The 18,886-nt window shown below is 42.3% G+C and overlaps 1 protein-coding gene and 1 long non-coding RNA gene across 3 annotated transcripts; one reads left to right on the plus strand and one right to left on the minus strand.

Moving 5' to 3' along the window:
• Window positions 1-349: 349 nt before the first annotated feature.
• On the plus strand, window positions 350-6,533 carry LOC124015826 (zinc finger protein 180-like; the record flags this gene model as incomplete). The annotated part of the gene is made up of 2 exons (XM_046331316.1): window positions 350-602; window positions 4,095-6,533. Coding segments are annotated over 2 exons (1,215 nt in total), but the record flags the coding sequence as incomplete, so codon positions are not given.
• Window positions 6,534-7,603: 1,070 nt separating this feature from the next.
• Window positions 7,604-14,133, minus strand: LOC124015835. 2 transcript variants are annotated; one of them, XR_006835225.1, is made up of 4 exons: window positions 13,881-14,133; window positions 8,638-8,677; window positions 8,389-8,526; window positions 7,604-7,938 (listed from the first exon to the last, which is right to left on the minus strand). It is a non-coding gene; the product is annotated as an uncharacterized LOC124015835 (long non-coding RNA). The 2 variants fall into 2 exon arrangements; XR_006835224.1 differs by having other exon boundaries at window positions 7,604-8,526.
• Between the last annotated feature and the right edge of the window lie 4,753 nt (window positions 14,134-18,886).

Genomic DNA, 18,886 nt, shown 5'->3' on the forward strand with positions numbered 1-18,886 from the left:
CTCTGTTGTTGTTATTAGTCAGCTAGTGGGCTGGTTAAGTTAGCATTAGCCTAGCTAGCTATAATCTCCGACCATGAGCTCACTAAGCAACTCTCCTCCTGCTAAAGAAGAGGGGGTCTGCTGGACGGAGAAAGAAGCTCTCGTCAAAGAGGAGGAAGAAGAAGAGGCTGTTACAATACAAAAACAAGTACAGGGTGAGGTAGTTACCGTGAAAGAAGAAGAGAAAGATGTTTCAGTGAAAGAAGAGAAAGACGTTTCAGTGAAAGAAGAGGAAGACGTTACAGTGAAAGAAGAGGAAGACTCGTTCAGAGTGAAAGAGGAGGAGGATGTTACAGTAAAAGAAGAGGAGAAAGAGGAGGATGTTACAGTAAAAGAAGAGGAGAAAGAGGAGGATGTTACAGTAAAAGAAGAGGAGGATGTTACAGTAAAAGAAGAGGATGCGGTATTTGGAGTGAAAGAGGAGGAGGAGGAGATTACTATTTCATCGAAAAAGGAGGAAAAAGAAGAGGAGGAGGAGGAAACTGGATTTCTAGGACCGATTTCCCAACGGCATCTTAAGGCATTGAATGGTTCTAACGATGAATGTGCCCTGATTAACACTAGTAAGTACTGTCTTAAATACAGAGGCACAAACTCTGCAGTTGTTGAACTGATGTCTGGTGTTAAAGGGGAAATATACAATAGCTACATCCATATTTAGACTTTTTAATTGTGTTTATTTATAGCCATTGATTCTTGAAGAATATAACCCATGAGCTTAGTTCAACTGTTGAACCCCAAATACGCTTTTTTACTCCAATGTTTAGAAACAATGTAAATTTACATTTACATTTTTACATTTAAGTCATTTAGCAGACGCTCTTATCCAGAGCGACTTACAAATTGGTGCATTCACCTTATGACATCCAGTGGAACAACCACTTTACAATAGTGCATCTAAATATTTTAAGGGGGGGGGGGGTGAGAAGGATTACTTTATCCTATCCTAGGTATTCCTTAAAGAGGTGGGGTTTCAGGTGTCTCCGGAAGGTGGTGATTGACTCCGCTGTCCTGGCGTCGTGAGGGAGTTTGTTCCACCATTGGGGAGCCAGAGCAGCGAACAGTTTTGACTGAGCTGAGCGGGAACTGTACTTCCTCAGTGGTAGGGAGGCGAGCAGGCCAGAGGTGGATGAACGCAGTGCCCTTATTTGGGTGTAGGGCCTGATCAGAGCCTGGAGGTACTGAGGTGCCGTTCCCCTCACAGCTCCGTAGGCAAGCACCATGGTCTTGTAGCGGATGCGAGCTTCAACTGGAAGCCAGTGGAGAGAGCGGAGGAGCGGGGTGACGTGAGAGAACTTGGGAAGGTTGAACACTAGACGGGCTGCGGCGTTCTGGATGAGTTGTAGGGGTTTAATGGCACAGGCAGGGAGCCCAGCCAACAGCGAGTTGCAGTAATCCAGACGGGAGATGACAAGTGCCTGGATTAGGACCTGCGCCGCTTCCTGTGTGAGGCAAGGTCGTACTCTGCGGATGTTGTAGAGCATGAACCTACAGGAACGGGCCACCGCCTTGATGTTAGTTGAGAACGACAGTTTGTTGTCCAGGATCACGCCAAGGTTCTTAGCGCTCTGGGAGGAGGACACAATGGAGTTGTCAACCGTGATGGCGAGATCATGGAACGGGCAGTCCTTCCCCGGGAGGAAGAGCAGCTCCGTCTTGCCGAAGTTCAGCTTGAGGTGGTGATCCGTCATCCACACTGATATGTCTGCCAGACATGCAGAGATGCGATTCGCCACCTGGTCATCAGAAGGGGGAAAGGAGAAGATTAATTGTGTGTCGTCTGCATAGCAATGATAGGAGAGACCATGTGAGGTTATGACAGAGCCAAGTGACTTGGTGTATAGCGAGAATAGGAGAGGGCCTAGAACAGAGCCCTGGGGGACACCAGTGGTGAGAGCGCGTGGTGAGGAGACAGATTCTCGCCACGCCACCTGGTAGGAGCGACCTGTCAGGTAGGACGCAATCCAAGCGTGAATAAACACTGTATTGCATCAAAACATGGTTAAAACTCTAATGTTGATGTTATGGATGGTCAGTCCTTTCATCCATAGGTCTGTCTATGAATTTGAGAGTAGTTACATTTCTCCAGCCCCATCCATCATCTTATTAGCAAAACAGTGGTGGAATTACATTTGAATTACAGCTTTGTTATTGTTTGAACTGCAGATTGATTGTTGTATGGCTTTTTTAAAGTGACAACCTAGGATTTAAAAAATAACAAAATGGCTGCCCAGAGACTTGGTTTGGGTAAACAGCTGGGGGATGGGGGCTGGAGAAATGTAAACACTCTCAAATTCATAGATAAAGCTATTGTAGCAACCTTAACCCAAAACCTAGCCACCTCATCAAGAAGTTCAGACATCTTGGTGTAACAGTTATAAAGTGTTGGCTTGACAGTCGCTGGACCCAGGTTTGAGTTCAGCTCAGGGCTACCCCCTGAATTCACTACACTATGAATACAAGGACTGGCCATCCATGATGTCATAATTATAGTTTAACCAGGTTTCTAGGCTATATAGTATTTTCTAGAATTCATCAATGAGGTCATAACGATACTTTTACCAATTTTCTAGGATATATAGTATATTCTAGAATTCCTCCATGATGTCATAATGGTAGTTTAACCAGGTTTCTAGGCTATGTAGTATATTCTAGAATTGCCAATGGAGATGTCCGGTGGAGACGAAATTGTTAGATCTATTAATAAGTCATTGTATAATATTCAGCCATTTCTTTTTTCATGCTCTTACATTAAAGGCGAAACATACCTAGATTTAATTACATTAAAGGTGAAACATACCTAGATTCAATTACATTAAAGGTGAAACATACCTAGATTTAATTACATTAAAGGTGAAAAATACCTTGATTCAATTACATTCATGAATTGGTTTGAAACCTTTGTTTTAGAACATTCTCAAAGTTGGTGCCTTGACGGATCTGTTGAAAACGCTTTATCATAAAACACTATTTATTCAAAACATTTTTGTAACCTTTATTTAACTAGAACAAATTCTTAACAGCTTAAAAATATTACATTAGCATGAATTACCTTCTGTGAACAAGAAGCACCACATTACAAATACAGTGGGGCAAAAAAGTATTTAGTTAGCCACCAATTGTGCAAGTTCTCCCACTTAGAAAGATGAGAGGCCTGTAATTTTTATCATAGGTACACTTCAACTATGACAGACAAAATGAGAAAAAAAATCCAGAAAATCACATTGTAGGATTTTTAATGAATTTATTTGCAAATTACGGTGGAAAATAAGTATTTGGTCACCTACAAACAAGCAAGATTTCTGGCTCTCACAGACCTGTAACTTCTTATTTTAAAGGCTCCTCTGTCCTCCACTTGTTACCTGTATTGATGATGGCCTACACCAGCCAAAACCAGACAATGCCGGGCCAATTGTGCGCCTCCCTGTCGGACTCCCAATCACGGCCGGTTGGGATACAGCCTGGATACGGCCCAGGGTCGTAGTGATGCCTCAAGCACTGAAATGCAGTGCCTTAGACCGTTGCACCACTCGGGAGCCCCAAAATCATGTTCTAGTGCTGTCCCCAACTGAAATAAATCTTGGTCAACCAATTTTTTACGTGTATTTTTCCATATATAGACACAAATTGCGCTGTAATATTCAGAATACATTGTGAAAAACTCAAATCGATATGGGTAAATAATGGTTTCTTCATTAGCATGGAGGAGTTTCTACAACCAAATTGTTTACGCCCTCGTGCTGAAATTTTAGCAACACAGAAAGGGGCCTGTATTGGAGACCAAAAGTCTTCTGCCACACTGCTTAGAGTTTCATCAACATGAATAACTTATTTCTAGCCTACAATCATCAATGTTTCTACTAGTGTGAAAACAAGACAAAATATTACTATTCTTTCTGACTTGACTGTCTTAAGACAATTGTCAAATAATTGTAACATTCTTTAGACGTCAATTGTTGTACAACATCATGGCTACGCTGTTGGCATCACCTTTTACAGTGGATTTCCGCTGTTGTGGGCCTTCAACCATCCGTCTGACTTTGTTGCTCACACAGGAGAGAGACGTGACTATCATGGATCCTCTGGGGAGCCTCAACAACCTCATGACGCTGACAAGGCAGAGAAGAGTCTCTCCAGATCAAAACACCCCAAGAAACACCTGCAGAGACCCACAGGGAAGAGAATTCACTGCTGCTCTGACTGTGGAAAGTGTTTTGTTTCTTCAGGATGTTTAAAATCACACCAGAGAACACACACAGGAGAGAAACCTTATGGTTGTGATCAATGTGGGAGGAGATATGTTACTTCTAGTGGGCTGACTAAACACCAGAGAACGCACACAGGAGAGAAACCGTATAACTGTATTCAATGTGGGAAGAGTTTTACTCAGTCATCCAGCCTGATATTACATCAGAGAACACACACAGGAGAGAAACCTTATAGCTGTATTCAATGTGGGAAGAGTTTTACTCAGTCATTCAGCTTGATATTACACCAGAGAACACACACAGGAGAGAAATCTTATATCTGTGCGCAATGCGGGAAGAGATTCGCCTCCTCAGCAGACATTAAAATTCACCAGAAAATCCACACAGGAGAGAGACCTTTTAGCTGCTCTGACTGTGGAAAGAGTTTTGTTCGCTCAGGACAATTAAAATCACACCAGAGAACACACACAGTAGAGAAACCTTATAGCTGTAATCAATGTGGGAAGAGTTTTACTCAGTCAGGCAACCTGATATCACACCAGAGAAGACACACAGGAGAGAAACCTTATAGCTGTGATCAATGTGGGAAGAGGTTTACTCAGTCAGGCAACCTGGTATCACACCAAAGAACACACACAGGAAATAAACCTTTTAGCTGTGATGAATGTGGAAAGAGTTTTACTACATCTAACCATCTTATTGTACACCAGAGAACACACACAGGAGAGAAACCTCATTGCTGTGATCAATGTGACAAGAGATACTCTGATAAAAGATCACTGATCAAACATCAGAAAATACATACATGAAGGAGTTATTTCATGATATCAATTAAATAATGTCACATTGTAGAATGTTTAAACATTGTAGTAGGAGTGTTTTAATGATATCACAATGTAGAATGTTTTAACATTGTAGTAGGAGTATTTTAATGATATCATAATGTAGAATGTTTTATCATTGTAGTAGGAGTGTTTTAATGGTGTCACAATGTAGAACCCTAAATGTTTTTGTCCCCTGTTCTATTGATTTCAACATGATATGGATATTAGCGTCATGGGGAAAATCCAGGCTCTGAATTGAAAGAGTATTATTTATGTGATTTAACAAAAAGTTACTAACAAAAAAGGGTTGTGTTACACACACCACGTTGGCCACCAACTTAAATCAAAATGCAACACTTCAAAATGTAGCTGGCTGTTTTCTACAAATTGTCCTCTAACCAGGGATGTACACATTATTCCCAGATTCGGTGTGGTTTTTGGTCAGTCAGGTTTAACAGGACGTGTAACCCCATCTCCCTCCTGTTGCACACTTGATTTCAACATGATATCGAGGAGTTATGACAAATAAGTGTTGTGTTCCTTTGTTTAGGGACCCCTACATTTAAATGCATCACTCCAAAACGTAGCTGACTGTCTTCTGCAGGTTGTCCTCTAACCAGTGAGGTAAAAGATATCTCCCAGTTCCATGTGTTTTGTTTAGTTGTGTTAGATTCAATAGCACGAACAACCTGATCCCCCCCCCCCCTTCCACCCCAGTTGATATCAGTGATTTATTGCTATTTGTCAAAACAACAGCGTTTTTGGTGCCGTTTATAATAATATGATTATTGTGACAGTAGTTTGTGTATATAGCAAATTGTATGTTTAGCTTTTCAATATATCACAAACTGTTTCTGCATATTGGTTATTGATTTGGACACGTTAAAAATGTGTTTTGACATTGGGGATATCCCACCTAGCAAAATGTAATTGAAAAGAAGACTATGCCTGGCATGAAAGTTGAAAATATATATAAAATATATATTTTTCAATGAAAACAACTTATTTTCGAAATACTTGCAGCCTATACACATGGACGCAGTATAATAAATTGGTCTATAATCAATTTTATTAACAATCTGACATCACTCCAGTATTTGACAACATTCAAGTGCTAATGGTCTTTATTCCACTACTGAAGAAGCCTGACTCAAATCACCTCATATTCCAAACATTCAGCCTGACAAAGGATACATGTTTTATTATTCCATTCCAAGTATCTTTCATATAAATCATAACCTTCTGACCCGTTCTATACATCTGTTGTTGGTCGTGTCGATTGAAAGGGGTGTATCTTGGCTGTAACAGACCTTTGTACTTTTGTATCAGGACTCTCAATGAATCATCTGGGGGGTGATTCAACGACCAGCCATCACTATCGTAGAGCACTCAATTGATTCACTTTGTATGTGTACGTTGTATTGACCTGCTCTCTTATTAAGTGAATAAAGGTTTAGTTTAAGAATAACTCTTGACTTGTGTGAATTTTGTCTCAGTTGATATGAAAGAAATTAACCATCCCCAAATGTGGTTATCTTCACTTGGTGACCACTCCTGACGACCTGGGTAAATGGTGCATCAGGGATCCCTCTAACTTGGGATCTCAGGGAGACCACACTTTGGGAATGGAGCAGATGGACCCACCTTTGATCTGAGAGGCAGCGAGCCGAGTGGATACCAAATCTCAAACCTAGTTTTTAAAAAGAGGTGAGCAAAACACGCAAAGTGTAGTAGTTCGAAAAGCCTCGTAGGCTCTGAGTGTGTGTGAGGGGGGGCACCTTGGAGGTGTAAACAGGGCCCAGTCAGGAGGCTCTGAGTGTGTATTCCTGTATTTTCCCAGTATGGGAGGAGTTGCTAGATTTATTGAATAAACCTTTTTCCATAAAGTTAGAGTGAACAAAGGTGGCTGACTAGCTGTTGATATTGAAGAAGCATCCCGTCCACTAGATTATACGTCACAGTGGCAGAATCACCTGAAAGACGCACATCGCCATTGCTGACTGGAGTTGGTATCGCAGTTGAGAAAATAATTTCAGACAAAAAGCTAAAAAGCAACTGCCTCTAAAAACCAACGACTCCCTTTGAAAATGGGCAATGTGGCATCAGAAACATTTATTATAGTGAAAAAATGTACTACAAAGTGTAGCTAAATAGAATAACTGCAGGCAGAACAGTTGAAACTGGAGCAGCAGCACAGCCAGATGGACTGGGGACAGCAAGGAGTCATCATGCCAGGTAGGCCTGAGGCATGGTCCTAGGGCTCAGGTCCTCTGAGAGAAAGAGCGAATTAGAGAGAGCATACTTAAATTCACACAGGAAACTGGATAAGACAGAAGTACTCCAGATATAACAAACTGACCCTAGCCCCCAGACACAAACTACTGCAGCATAAATACTGGAGGCTGAGACAGTGTGGCCCCATCCGATGATATCCCCGGACAGGGCCAAACAGGAAGGATATAACCCCACCCACTTTGCCAGAGCACAGCCTACACCACTAGAGGGATTTCTTCAACCACCAAATTACCATCCTGAGACAAGGCAGAGTATAGCCCACAAAGATCTCCGCCACGGCACAACCCAAGGGGGGGAGCCAACCCAGACAGGAAGATCACGTCAGTGACTCAACCCACTCAAGTGACGCACCCCACCTAGGGACGACATGAGAGAGCACCAGTAAGACAGTGACTCAGCCCCTGTAATTGGGTTAGAGGCAGAAAATCCCAGTGGAGATTCAGCCCAAGCAGAGCCCAAGTCCCATGGGGACGTCCTCGAGGGCGTGGATGTTCTCCCCAACAAAGGCCAGCAAATTTTCGATCTCATGGTGAAATGGATTTCTGCCGATGTGCATTGAAGAGCGTTGAAATCTATGTCGACAAAAGTAAGAAAAGATTAATACAATTAACATAAAAAATGTTCAGCTGTAGGTTTATATAAGCATGCACTCCTATGTTTATGAAGAAACAGATGATTTGTGCATAGGCATACCTTGTCACGGACATAAAGGCCACTCGGGTTGTCTTTAAAAAAATGTTTTTAACTAGGCAAGTCAGTTAAGAACAAATTCTTATTTTCAATGACGGCCTACCTAACAGTGGGTTAACTGCCTGTTCAGGAGCTGAACGACAGACTTGAACTTACAACTTTTCAGTTACTATTCCAACGCTCTAACCACTAGTCTACCCTGAGTCTACCCCGAGGCACAGGTAGGCAGCAGAATCACTGCTGTGGTTTCCAGTCCTAGTAAAGTAAAGCAATGATCTTGCTAATTTTATTACAAAATACATTAGAGAAAGGGAAGGAATAAGAGCAAATACCTCTTCTGTATTGTCCTTCAGGGACTGTCAAAATAGCAGGATGATGTCCTCACCCCTGCCTTGCCTCCTACCTCTGATAGTCCTTGAATTATCTGTGTCTATATCCATTCCATGAACTTGATTCATTTCTGAGAAGATCTGAAAAGATCATTTGCACACATTTGTATGCTAATAGATGTCAGTTTGTATTGACTGCTATGTAGGTTAAATGTACACTTCAAATGCAGCTGTCCTACAACATATCTGTACCTTCTTCTTGATCCCAATTGCATTGTGTCCATGTTCTGTCCTATAAGAATTTCAAAGGAAGAGAAAATGTGTCAAAGAATAGTCTTACAAGCATTAAAATATATATATATTAAATACATATTTAAAGATAAATGGCATCGACAATACAATGTAATGTAAAATAGAAGAACATATTGGAGAAAGCACTAGCCAATACAGTACTGCCATAAAGTAACAGTACTGCCATACAGTAACAGTACTGATCATTTATCACTCCAGTATAAATCTGCTAAATTGTAATTATTCACCTACCTCCTCATGCCTTTTGCACACAATGTATATAGACTATTTCTTTCTTATTTTTGTTCTACTGTGTTATTGACTTGTTTATTGTTTACTCCATGTGTAACTCTGTGTTGTCTGTTCACACTGCTATGTGTATCTTGGCCAGGTCGCAGTTGTAAATGAGAACTTGTCCTCAACTAGCCTACCTGGTTAAATAAAGGTGAACTAAAAAATAAATAAAGCAAATACAAGCCTAATATCACATTTCAAGATATCTTTGTAAACAAATTGTTCAATATTTTATCAGGGTGACTTGAAAGATTATACGCAACATTTTGCTGCGTGGCAATACTGTGTTTGGATTCTGAAGGGCATTTACACAAAAGACGTAGTCTAGACACTGTATTAATACCATTATGCATTTGAATCCCATCTACAGCTACCGTCTAAGATATTAATTTCCCTCCACAAGGGGATGTCCATAACGTTTCTAAAATGGGACCGTAATTGTACATGTATTGTCCATGTAACGTTTCCAAAATGGGATAGTATTGTCCATGTAACGTTTCCAAAATGGGATAGTATTGTACATGTAACGTTTCCAAAATGGGATGGTATTGTCCATGTAACGTTTCCAAAATGGGATAGTATTGTCCATGTAACGTTTCCAAAATGGGATAGTATTGTACATGTAACGTTTCCAAAATGGGATGTGTAGTGTCTTAACACTTAGTACTTATTTATGTAATAAGAAAGACTCTGAATACAAGCAATTAAACTGGAGCTTCACATTTACTCAAACAGGTTAGTACCAGAATAACATAGAACAATACTGCGCATGACCAAGGGCGCTTCATCCTTAAAGGGGACATCAGTAATTAACAGAACATAACATTCCTTCTCTTATACAATCAGAGTTACTTGTACCAAACCACAACTGAAACATTTCCCAGAACTTGTTGTAGTTATTTTGCATCTTTTAATTTGAACTTGAACAGTTAGTTTTTGTTTGTTTGTTTATAAGTCTAGTCTGTCTGGTGGACGGTGCCTTCGTTCTGGGTAGCGCCTCAGATTGTCTGGAGGCTCCTGAACATCCTCAGTGTGTGCTTGTTCCATTATAGCGTCTGCTATAGCAGCACCTTCATCAACACGTTCCCTTCTTTCAGCCTGGGGTCTCTCTACTGCCCCACCGTCCTCTACAGTTCCTTGTGTGTCACTCTCGGGAGCTCTCTGTGCCTATTCTCTCTCGATTGTTGTGCTGTTTCCCGTGGAATGCATTTGGTTAATGTGACGCCGCCACATTATGTCTGGGCTCACTTGAACCTGGTAAGTTCTGGGTCCCGTTTGTGTGTGTACGGTCCCTCTTGTCCATTTCCCTCCTCTTCTGTAGTCTCGCACCATCACTTCCTGTCCTGTTTGGAGATGGCGCTCCCGGCCACCGGAGAGCATCTTGGCTTGTTTGTTCAGCACTTCATTACGCCTATTTGGCTTCATGATGTCCAGCTGTGTGCGGAGAGGCCTCCCGAACATCAGTGCGGCTGGGCTTTCATTTGTTGTGGCATGTGGGGTGTTTCGGTAGGAGGCCAGGAACTTGGCCAGTTTTGTTTGCAAAGTCCTTTCGTCTCGTTTTGCTGCACGGAGTCCTTGCTTTAGAGTTTGCACAAAGCGTTCTGCCAGCCCATTGGTGGCAGGGTGGTACGGAGCTGAAGTTGAGTGTTTGATTCCATTTACTGACATGAATCTTGTAAACTTGTCACTTACAAAAGCTTGCGCATTGTCACTTACCAGCTGCAGTGGCAAACCGAAGCGTGCAAACGTTGTTCTGAGACACTATCGTCTGAGCTGAGGTGGAGGAGTCAGTGCAAAACACCTCTGGCCATTTGGAATGGGCATCCACTATAACCAGAAACATGTGCTTTTCAAAAGGACCAGCGTAGTCCACATGAATTCTCTGCCATGGCTCTGCGGGCCATTCCCATGGGTGGACTGGGACAGGAGCAGGCATGTGAAGGGTTTCCAAACATCCACTACAGTTCTTTGCCATATTTTCTATCTGTTGGTCCAGACCTGGCCACCAGAAGTGGCTCCTTGCGAGCAGCTTCATTTTGACAATTCCAACATGACCTTCATGTAGTTGCTGCAAGACTCGATGTTGGCATTTCTGGGGTATCATGACTCTCATTCCCCACATCAAACATCCCTGGTACGTTGTAATTTCGTTTCTCCGCTGGAAATACGGAGTCAGCTCCTTTCTGCCAGTAGCTGGCCATCCTGACATGGTGTAGGTGTACACTTTTGACAAGGTCACATCTTTCCTTGTCTCATGTTTGATAACTGTGCTTGTGACCGGTAGTGCCTTGAGCTGAGCGGTATGGAACATGTCCACTGCATCCACCCTCCTTTGCCTTTCTCTTGTACATGGCAGTCTGGATAATCCATCTGCATTTGTGTGGAGGGATGACGGCTTAAACTCAATGTCATACATATGACTGGCAAGGAACAGGGCATATCGCTGTAACCTGGCTGCTGTCATTGCCGGAATGCCTTTCTTTGGACTGAAAATGGAAAGCAACGGCTGGTGATCTGTAACCAGTGTGAAACGCTTGCCAAATAGGTATGCGTGGAATTTCTTGACGCCCCACACTAGTGCCAGTGCTTCTTTGTCAATTTGTGAGTAGTTTTTCTCTGCATCATTCAATGTTCGTGACGCAAATGCAACTGGCCTCTCTGACCCATCTTTCAGTGTGTGTGAAAGGACTGCCCCTAATCCATAAGGGGACGCATCACAAGCCAACTTCACTGGCATTTCAGGGTCGTAATGCATCAGGACCTGTTCAGATGTTATGAGCCGTTTTGCCTCCAGAAATGCATTTTCACATTGCTCTGTCCACCGCCATGTCCTATTCTTTTCCAGGAGCTGATTTAGAGGCTGGAGTACTGCTGAAAGGTTTGGGAGGAATCTTCTGTAGTAATTGATCAGTCCCGTGAAAGATCTCACTTCTGTGATATTTTGTGGTCGTGGTGCCTGTACCACTGCCTCGATTTTGTCCTGTGTTTTGTGCAACCCATTACAGTCAATCTCATGTCCACAGAAGACAATCTTGTCTTTGAAGAACTCACACTTCTTTAAGTTTGCCTGTAGACCATACTCTTTCAGTCTTTTCAGGACCTCTTCCAGGTTAGCCAGGTGCTCTTTGTCGGTGCGTCCTGTTATGATCATGTCATCCAGGATACACTGGGTTCCTGGGATTCCTTGCAAAATCTGGTCAATAGTTCGTTGCCAAATGGCTGGGGCTGATGCAATGCCAAACACCAGGCGGTTATACCTGTATAGCCCTTTGTGTGTGTTTATTGTCAGGTACTGTTTGGAACGCTCTTCAACCGGTAGCTGCAGGTAAGCCTGTTTCAGATCGATTTTACTGAAGTGTTTCCCACCAGCTAGTGCAGCAAAGATGTCATCTAGGCGTGGTAGGGGGTATTGGTCCACATGCAACATTGGATTCACAGTTACCTTGAAGTCCCCACACATTCTAACAGACCCGTCTTTCTTCACAATAGGAACTATGGGTGTGGCCCATTCGCTTCTGTCCACTTTCGTCAGGATCCCTGTATCCTGCAAGCGATCGATTTCCGCTTCCACCTTTGGTCTCAGGGAGTATGGAACAGATCTGGCTTTGCAGAATTTTGGGGTTGCATCATCTTACAAGTTTTGCTGTGAAGCCTTTTACTGTTCCCATCTGATCACTGAAAACTGTATTGTATTTATTCCGCAAGTGTTCCAGTGTTTGGTCTGTGCCTTTCTCTTTGGACTGGAACGTGTGGAGCATTTTCAAGTCACACCAATTCAGCTTTATTTTTGAAAGCCATTCCCTGCCAAATAATGGGGGGCCAGTTCCAGGCACCACATACAGCTGTAACTGCTGTGTTTGCCCCCCATAATGCACTCTGACCTGCAACGCCCCCATTGGGCTCAATCTCTCTCCTGAGTATGTCTTCAGCAACACATTTGTGTTCTTCAGCTTGATAGCCTTAAAGTGCTCATTGTAGACAGTAGTGGAAATAATAGACACTGCAGATCCTGTGTCCAGCTCCATTTTGAGGGGTTTGCCTTCGATATCTGGTGTCACCCATATTATGCTACTGCTGGGAGAAGTCACTGTGTTTAACTCCATTGTACCAATTAATCGTTCATCTGAATCACTGCCACTGTTCCCTGCTAGTGCATTCACAGACCCTTTAATTTTCTCAGTTTTCCTGTTGTGACTGAATTTGGTTTTGCATGCTCTTTGAATGTGCCCCCTTCTACTGCATTTGTGATAAATTGTCTTTGAAACGGCAGTCCTCTGCTCTGTGACCATCTCTGTCACACCTGTTGCATTTTTCGGCCACATTTTTCGACTGCGTGAAAACTTGTGCAGGGAAATTTGTGACAGGTCGGTACTTCTTTTACTTTGCAACTCAAAAGTATCTTTATTCGCGATTTCCATAGCCACAGCAATTTCAACAGCCTTTGCAAATGTGAGCTCTGATTCTGTGAGCAAACGTTTTTGAATGTGTTCATGTTTCAGTCCACAAACAAATCTATCCCTTAATGTGTCATTTAGGTTCTCTCTCAACTGGCAATGTTCAGACAGTTTCTTCAACACTGCTACATATGTATTAACACCCTCCCCCTCATTCTGATCTCTCTTGTGGAAACGAACACGTTCCGCGATGAGGAGTGGTTTAGGTGATAGGTGATTTTGCAATATCTCCACAATCTCTGTGAATGTTTTATTTGAGGGCTTCAGAGGGGCAGTCAGATCTCTTAGCAAACTGTATGTTTTTGGGCCAATTAAACTCAACAACGCTGGCACTCTCTTGTTATCAGCAATGTCGTTTGCAATGAAGTACTGTTCCAGTCGTTCAATGTAAGTTGCCCAGTTTTCTTGCGTGTCATCAAACACATCTATTTTCCCGATACTAGCCATTCTCTTTACCTCCGGCTCCACGGGTCTTTGATCTGCCGCCTCGTTCTCGTCAGCTCTCCCCTCGTCCTCACTGCTTGCTAGCTGTTGTGCTAAAGAGTCAAAATCTTACTCTCTTCCTACGAACTCCATCTGTATTCGTGATGCACACTGCAGGTAATCATCCTCGTCGCCATTGTAGTGTCTTAACACTTAGTACGTATTTATGTAATAAAAAAGACTCTGAATACAAGCAATTGAACTGGAGCTTCACATTTACTCAAACAGGTTAGTACCAGAATAACATAGAACAATACTGCGCATGACCAAGGGCGCTTCATCCTTAAAGGGGACATCAGTAATTAACAGAACATAACAGGATGGTATTGTCCATGTAACGTTTCCAAAATGGGATAGTATTGTCCATGTAACGTTATGCCCCCTTGTGAGTTAATAGCATTGCATGCTGTAGCAGGCTATATAAAGAGGAAGACCTCCATTGACGATTCAGTTCGTTGTAACATCTCGTCTGGACAGGTCACCGTCCTTAGTTAGTTAGCTAGTTAGTTAATTAGATAGTTAGTTAGTTAACGTTAGCTAATTCATTATCACAAAAGTGAGAACTGCTCTAGATTGGAAACTTACGTTAATAAGTGTAAAGCCATGTTGGCTTTATGGAAACGATATACAATATATGGGAAAGAATATAGTTGAGGGAAATAATCCAAACCTAGTTGTGGCTAGTTAGGACATAACGTTATCTAGCTAGATAACGGTACTGTACTGTAGCTCATACAACGCCGACGGTCAAACCCGACTTTCTAATATTTACGGTAATTAACTAAAGTAACCTTATGGAAGATATTCACAGAAAACAATCATTGTCTTCGTTATTTATTATCAGTATGTTATATTATGATATACATTATTTCTAGACATATTCAAAGCCAAACATCGACCCAACTTAACCTTTTTAACTTGTTGTCGCATCCAAACTTGTCACCATCGTTTTCAGTTGTAATTGCGAATTTCCCGGAAGAAGTCCTGCAACAACGGAGGTTCCTCGATGAGCCCATCTTCTAACAAGTACTTTGAAGAACATTTTGGGGCTGTTTTTCATTGACCAAGAACCCTACGGTTCTTAGGGGATCTGAGAACAACTCAATTTGGACCCTTCATTTTTAGAGTTGTAGTCGGCTCTATTTACTCTCAGATTCAAAACATGATGATTAGCGTCAACGATCAGGTCAGCTGCTGCTCCAATACAGTATGAGGTAAGACGGTGAACTGATGTTGAATCATAATAATTAAGTTAATTAAAATGAATTAGTGAAACTGTTAAAAAATAGTATATGGCATATTAAATATATTAGGCTATTGTTATCATATAGAAACATCATGGAATATTGTACATCATATTAGCATCAACATACATTATTGTTTCATTCAATTTCACATAATAAAGATATTTCATATTTTCAAGTTCAGAAGTCAGAACCCTTCACCTGCTATGTGAAAGAGACAGAAGAATCCACAATGGTCAATGCTATCCGGGATCCTTGGGACATCCGTACCCCAATCCCTAACCTTAACCGTAACCATTTTAAATGTCAACTTCAACGGTCTAGGGACGTCCCAAGGATTTATCTCTACCTGAAAATACATGATTTAAGTGATTGATAGTTGGTATTCAGCAGTCATAAAGCCTTATTTGCTTTAATGAATGACTAGTGATTTTTGTCAGACAGCAGCTCTACACTTTATTGACTGACTGATCCATTCATCCTTCCATCCCTCCTCAGCCTTCCTCTCCTCTGAAGACCCAGTGAGGGTGGAGCTCAGTCAGAGAGCTGTTGAGGGACTGGTTAGGAAGAACACTTCTATAGCCAGAGAGGTGAGAGGTCACACATGGTTTAGATGGTAAATATTATGTCCCCTTAGTGGTTCATCACATAAGCAAAAGGGAATATGTTTCATCATCTATGTTTATTTACATTAGTGTAATTTCTGGCTGTATCAAAGTTAATTTTCCCTCAGGTACACATTTGTTCTTTGTTATTATGAAGGTCATTGGTGTCAAATGTTCTTTTCCTCACTCATTCACCCCACCTCTTTACGTTGCTTATTTATATTCAGTAGCCTGGCTGCATTCAGACGATGTCAAAGGTCCATCCTGGTAGATCTGAACCTAATGCAGCTTGGAGTGATCAGATGACAGAAGTCACATCCTGCAGTACAAACTCAAAAAAGTTCCGGGACACTGTAAAGTCCATGGAGAATAAGAGCACCTCCTCCCAGCTACCCACTGCTCGGAGGCTAGGAAACACTGTTACAACCGACAAATCCACTATAATTGAGAATTTCAATAAGCATTTTTCTACGGCTGGCCATGCTTTCCACCTAGTTTCCCTACCCGGTCAACTGCCCGCCACCCTCCACAGCAACCCGCCCAAGCCATTTCTCATTCACTCATATCCAGATAGCTGATGTTCTGAAAGAGCTGCAAAATCTGGACCCATACAAATCAGCTGGGCTAGACAATCTGGACCCTCTCTTTCTAAGATTATCTGCCAAAATTGTTGCAACCCCTATTACAAGCCTGTTCAACCTCTCTTTCGTATCGTCTGAGATTCCCAAAGATTGGAAAGTTGCCACGCTCATCCCCCATTTCAAAGGGGGTGACGCTCTAGACCCAAACTACTACAGACCTATATCTATCCTACCCTGTCTTTCTAAGGTCTTCGAAAGCCAAGTTAACGAACAGATTACTGACCATTTCAAATCCCACCATACCTTCTCCGCTATGCAATCTGGTTTCCGAGCTGGTCATGGGTGCACCTCAGCCACGCTCAAGGTCCTTAACGATATCATAACCGCCATTGATAAGAGACATTACTGTGCAGCTGTATTCATCGACCTGGCCAAGGCTTTCGACTCTGTCAATCACCACATTCTTATTGGCAGACTCGACAGCCTTGGTTTCTCAAATGATTGCATCGCCTGGTTCACCAACTACTTCTCTGATAGAGTTCAGTGTGTCATATTGGAGGGCCTGTTGTCCGGACCTCTGGCAGTCTCTATGGGGGTGCCACAGGGTTCAATTCTCGGGCCGACTCTCTTCTCTGTGTACATCAATGATGTCGCTCTTGCTGCTGGTGATTCTCTGATCCACCTCTATGCAGATGACACCATTCTGTATTCTGCCCTTCTTTGGACACTGTGTTAACTAACCTCCAGACGAGCTTCAATTCTATACAACTCTCCTTCCGTGGCCTCCAACTGCTCTTAAACGCAAATAAAACTAAATGCATGCTTTTCAACCAATCATTGCCTGCACCTGCCTGACCATCCAGCATCACTACTCTGGACGTCTCTGACTTAGAATACGTGGATAACTTCAAATACCTAGGTGTCTGACTAGACTGTAAACTCTCCTTCCAGACTCACATTAAGCATCTCCAAACAAAAATGTAATCTAGAATCGGCTTCCTATTACGCAACAAAGCTTCCTTCACTCATGCTGCCAAACATACCCTCGTAAAACTGACTATCCTGGTGACCTTTGACTTCAGCGATGTCATCTATAAAATAGCCTCCAACACTCTACTCAGCAAACTGGATGTAGTCTATCACAGTGCCATCCGTTTTGCCACCAAAGCCCCATACACTACTCACCACTGCAACCTGTACTCTCTCGTTGGCTGGCCCTCGCTTCATACTCGCCAAACCCACTGGCTACAGGTTATCTACAAGTCTCTGCTCTACAAGTCTCACCATAGCAGCACCCACTCGTAGCATGCGCTCCAGTAGGTATATCTCACTGGTCACCCCCAAAGCCAATTCCTCCTTTGATTGCCTTTCCTTCCAGTTCTCTGCTGCCACTGACTGGAACGAACTGCACTGAAGCTGACTCACATCTCCCACACTAGCTTTAAGAACCAGCTGTCAGAGCAGCTCACCTGTGCATAGGCCATCTGTATACAGCCCATCTATCTACCTCATCCCCATACCGGATCTATTTATTTAGCTCCTTTTGCACCACAGTATTTTTTTAAATTTTACCTTTATTTTACAAGGCAAGTCAGTTAAGAACAAATTCTTATTTTCAATGACGGCCTAGGAACAGTGGGTTTACTGCCCGTTCAGGGGCAGAACGACATATTTGTACCTTGTCAGCTCTGGGATTTGAACTTGCAACCTTTCGGTTACTAGTCCAACGCTCTAACCACTAGGCTACCCCGCCCCATCTCTACTTGCACATCCATCTTTTGCACATCTACCGTTCCAGTGTTTAATTACCATATTGTAATTACTTTGCCACATTTGCCTATTTATTGCCTAAATTCCATTATTTGACCTAATTTGCACTTAACTGTATATAGACTTTTTCTTTTTTTCTACTGTATTATTGACTGTGTTTGTTTACGCCACGTGTAACTCTGTTGTTGTATGTGTCGAACTGCTATGCTTTATCTTGGCCAGGTTGCAGTTGCTAATGAGAACTTGTTCTCAACTAGCTTACCTGGTTAAATAAAAAAATAAAAAATCAATTTAGGTGAAAAGGTGTAACTGAGGCTGTAGATGCTCCATATCCATTACTTTAAGTGTTTTACTTAATATGACTAAGTGTTTCTTTCTGTGTTGCAGGGGCAGTCAAGAAATGAAACGGCAAGGCCACAGAACATGACATAATCAGAGCTGTGGGAGATCAACTCAAGCCCCTGGTAGAGCCGGGGGTGGTGTTTACAACTCCATCACGTCTTCAGCAGGCTGGAAAAGTGATATTGATCCGTTTAATCCATTTGTTTGTTTCAGTAGTTGAATCCGTTGACATGGGATTGATACTGATTTTCATACGGAGAGGGACCAGGAGTCTGTTGATTGGTCAGTCAATGGGTTCATTTGTTGAAATCAAGCTTTATTTATACAGCACATTTCAGACAAGGATGCAACACAATGGCTTCATAGGAAAAAACTATTAAAATAAACAGAAATATTTAGAACAAACATAAGAGGATGAAAGACTAATGAACATTCTA

Source organism: Oncorhynchus gorbuscha, linkage group LG26 (genome assembly GCF_021184085.1).
Source record: "Oncorhynchus gorbuscha isolate QuinsamMale2020 ecotype Even-year linkage group LG26, OgorEven_v1.0, whole genome shotgun sequence".
Classification (NCBI taxonomy): Eukaryota; Metazoa; Chordata; class Actinopteri; order Salmoniformes; family Salmonidae; genus Oncorhynchus; species Oncorhynchus gorbuscha.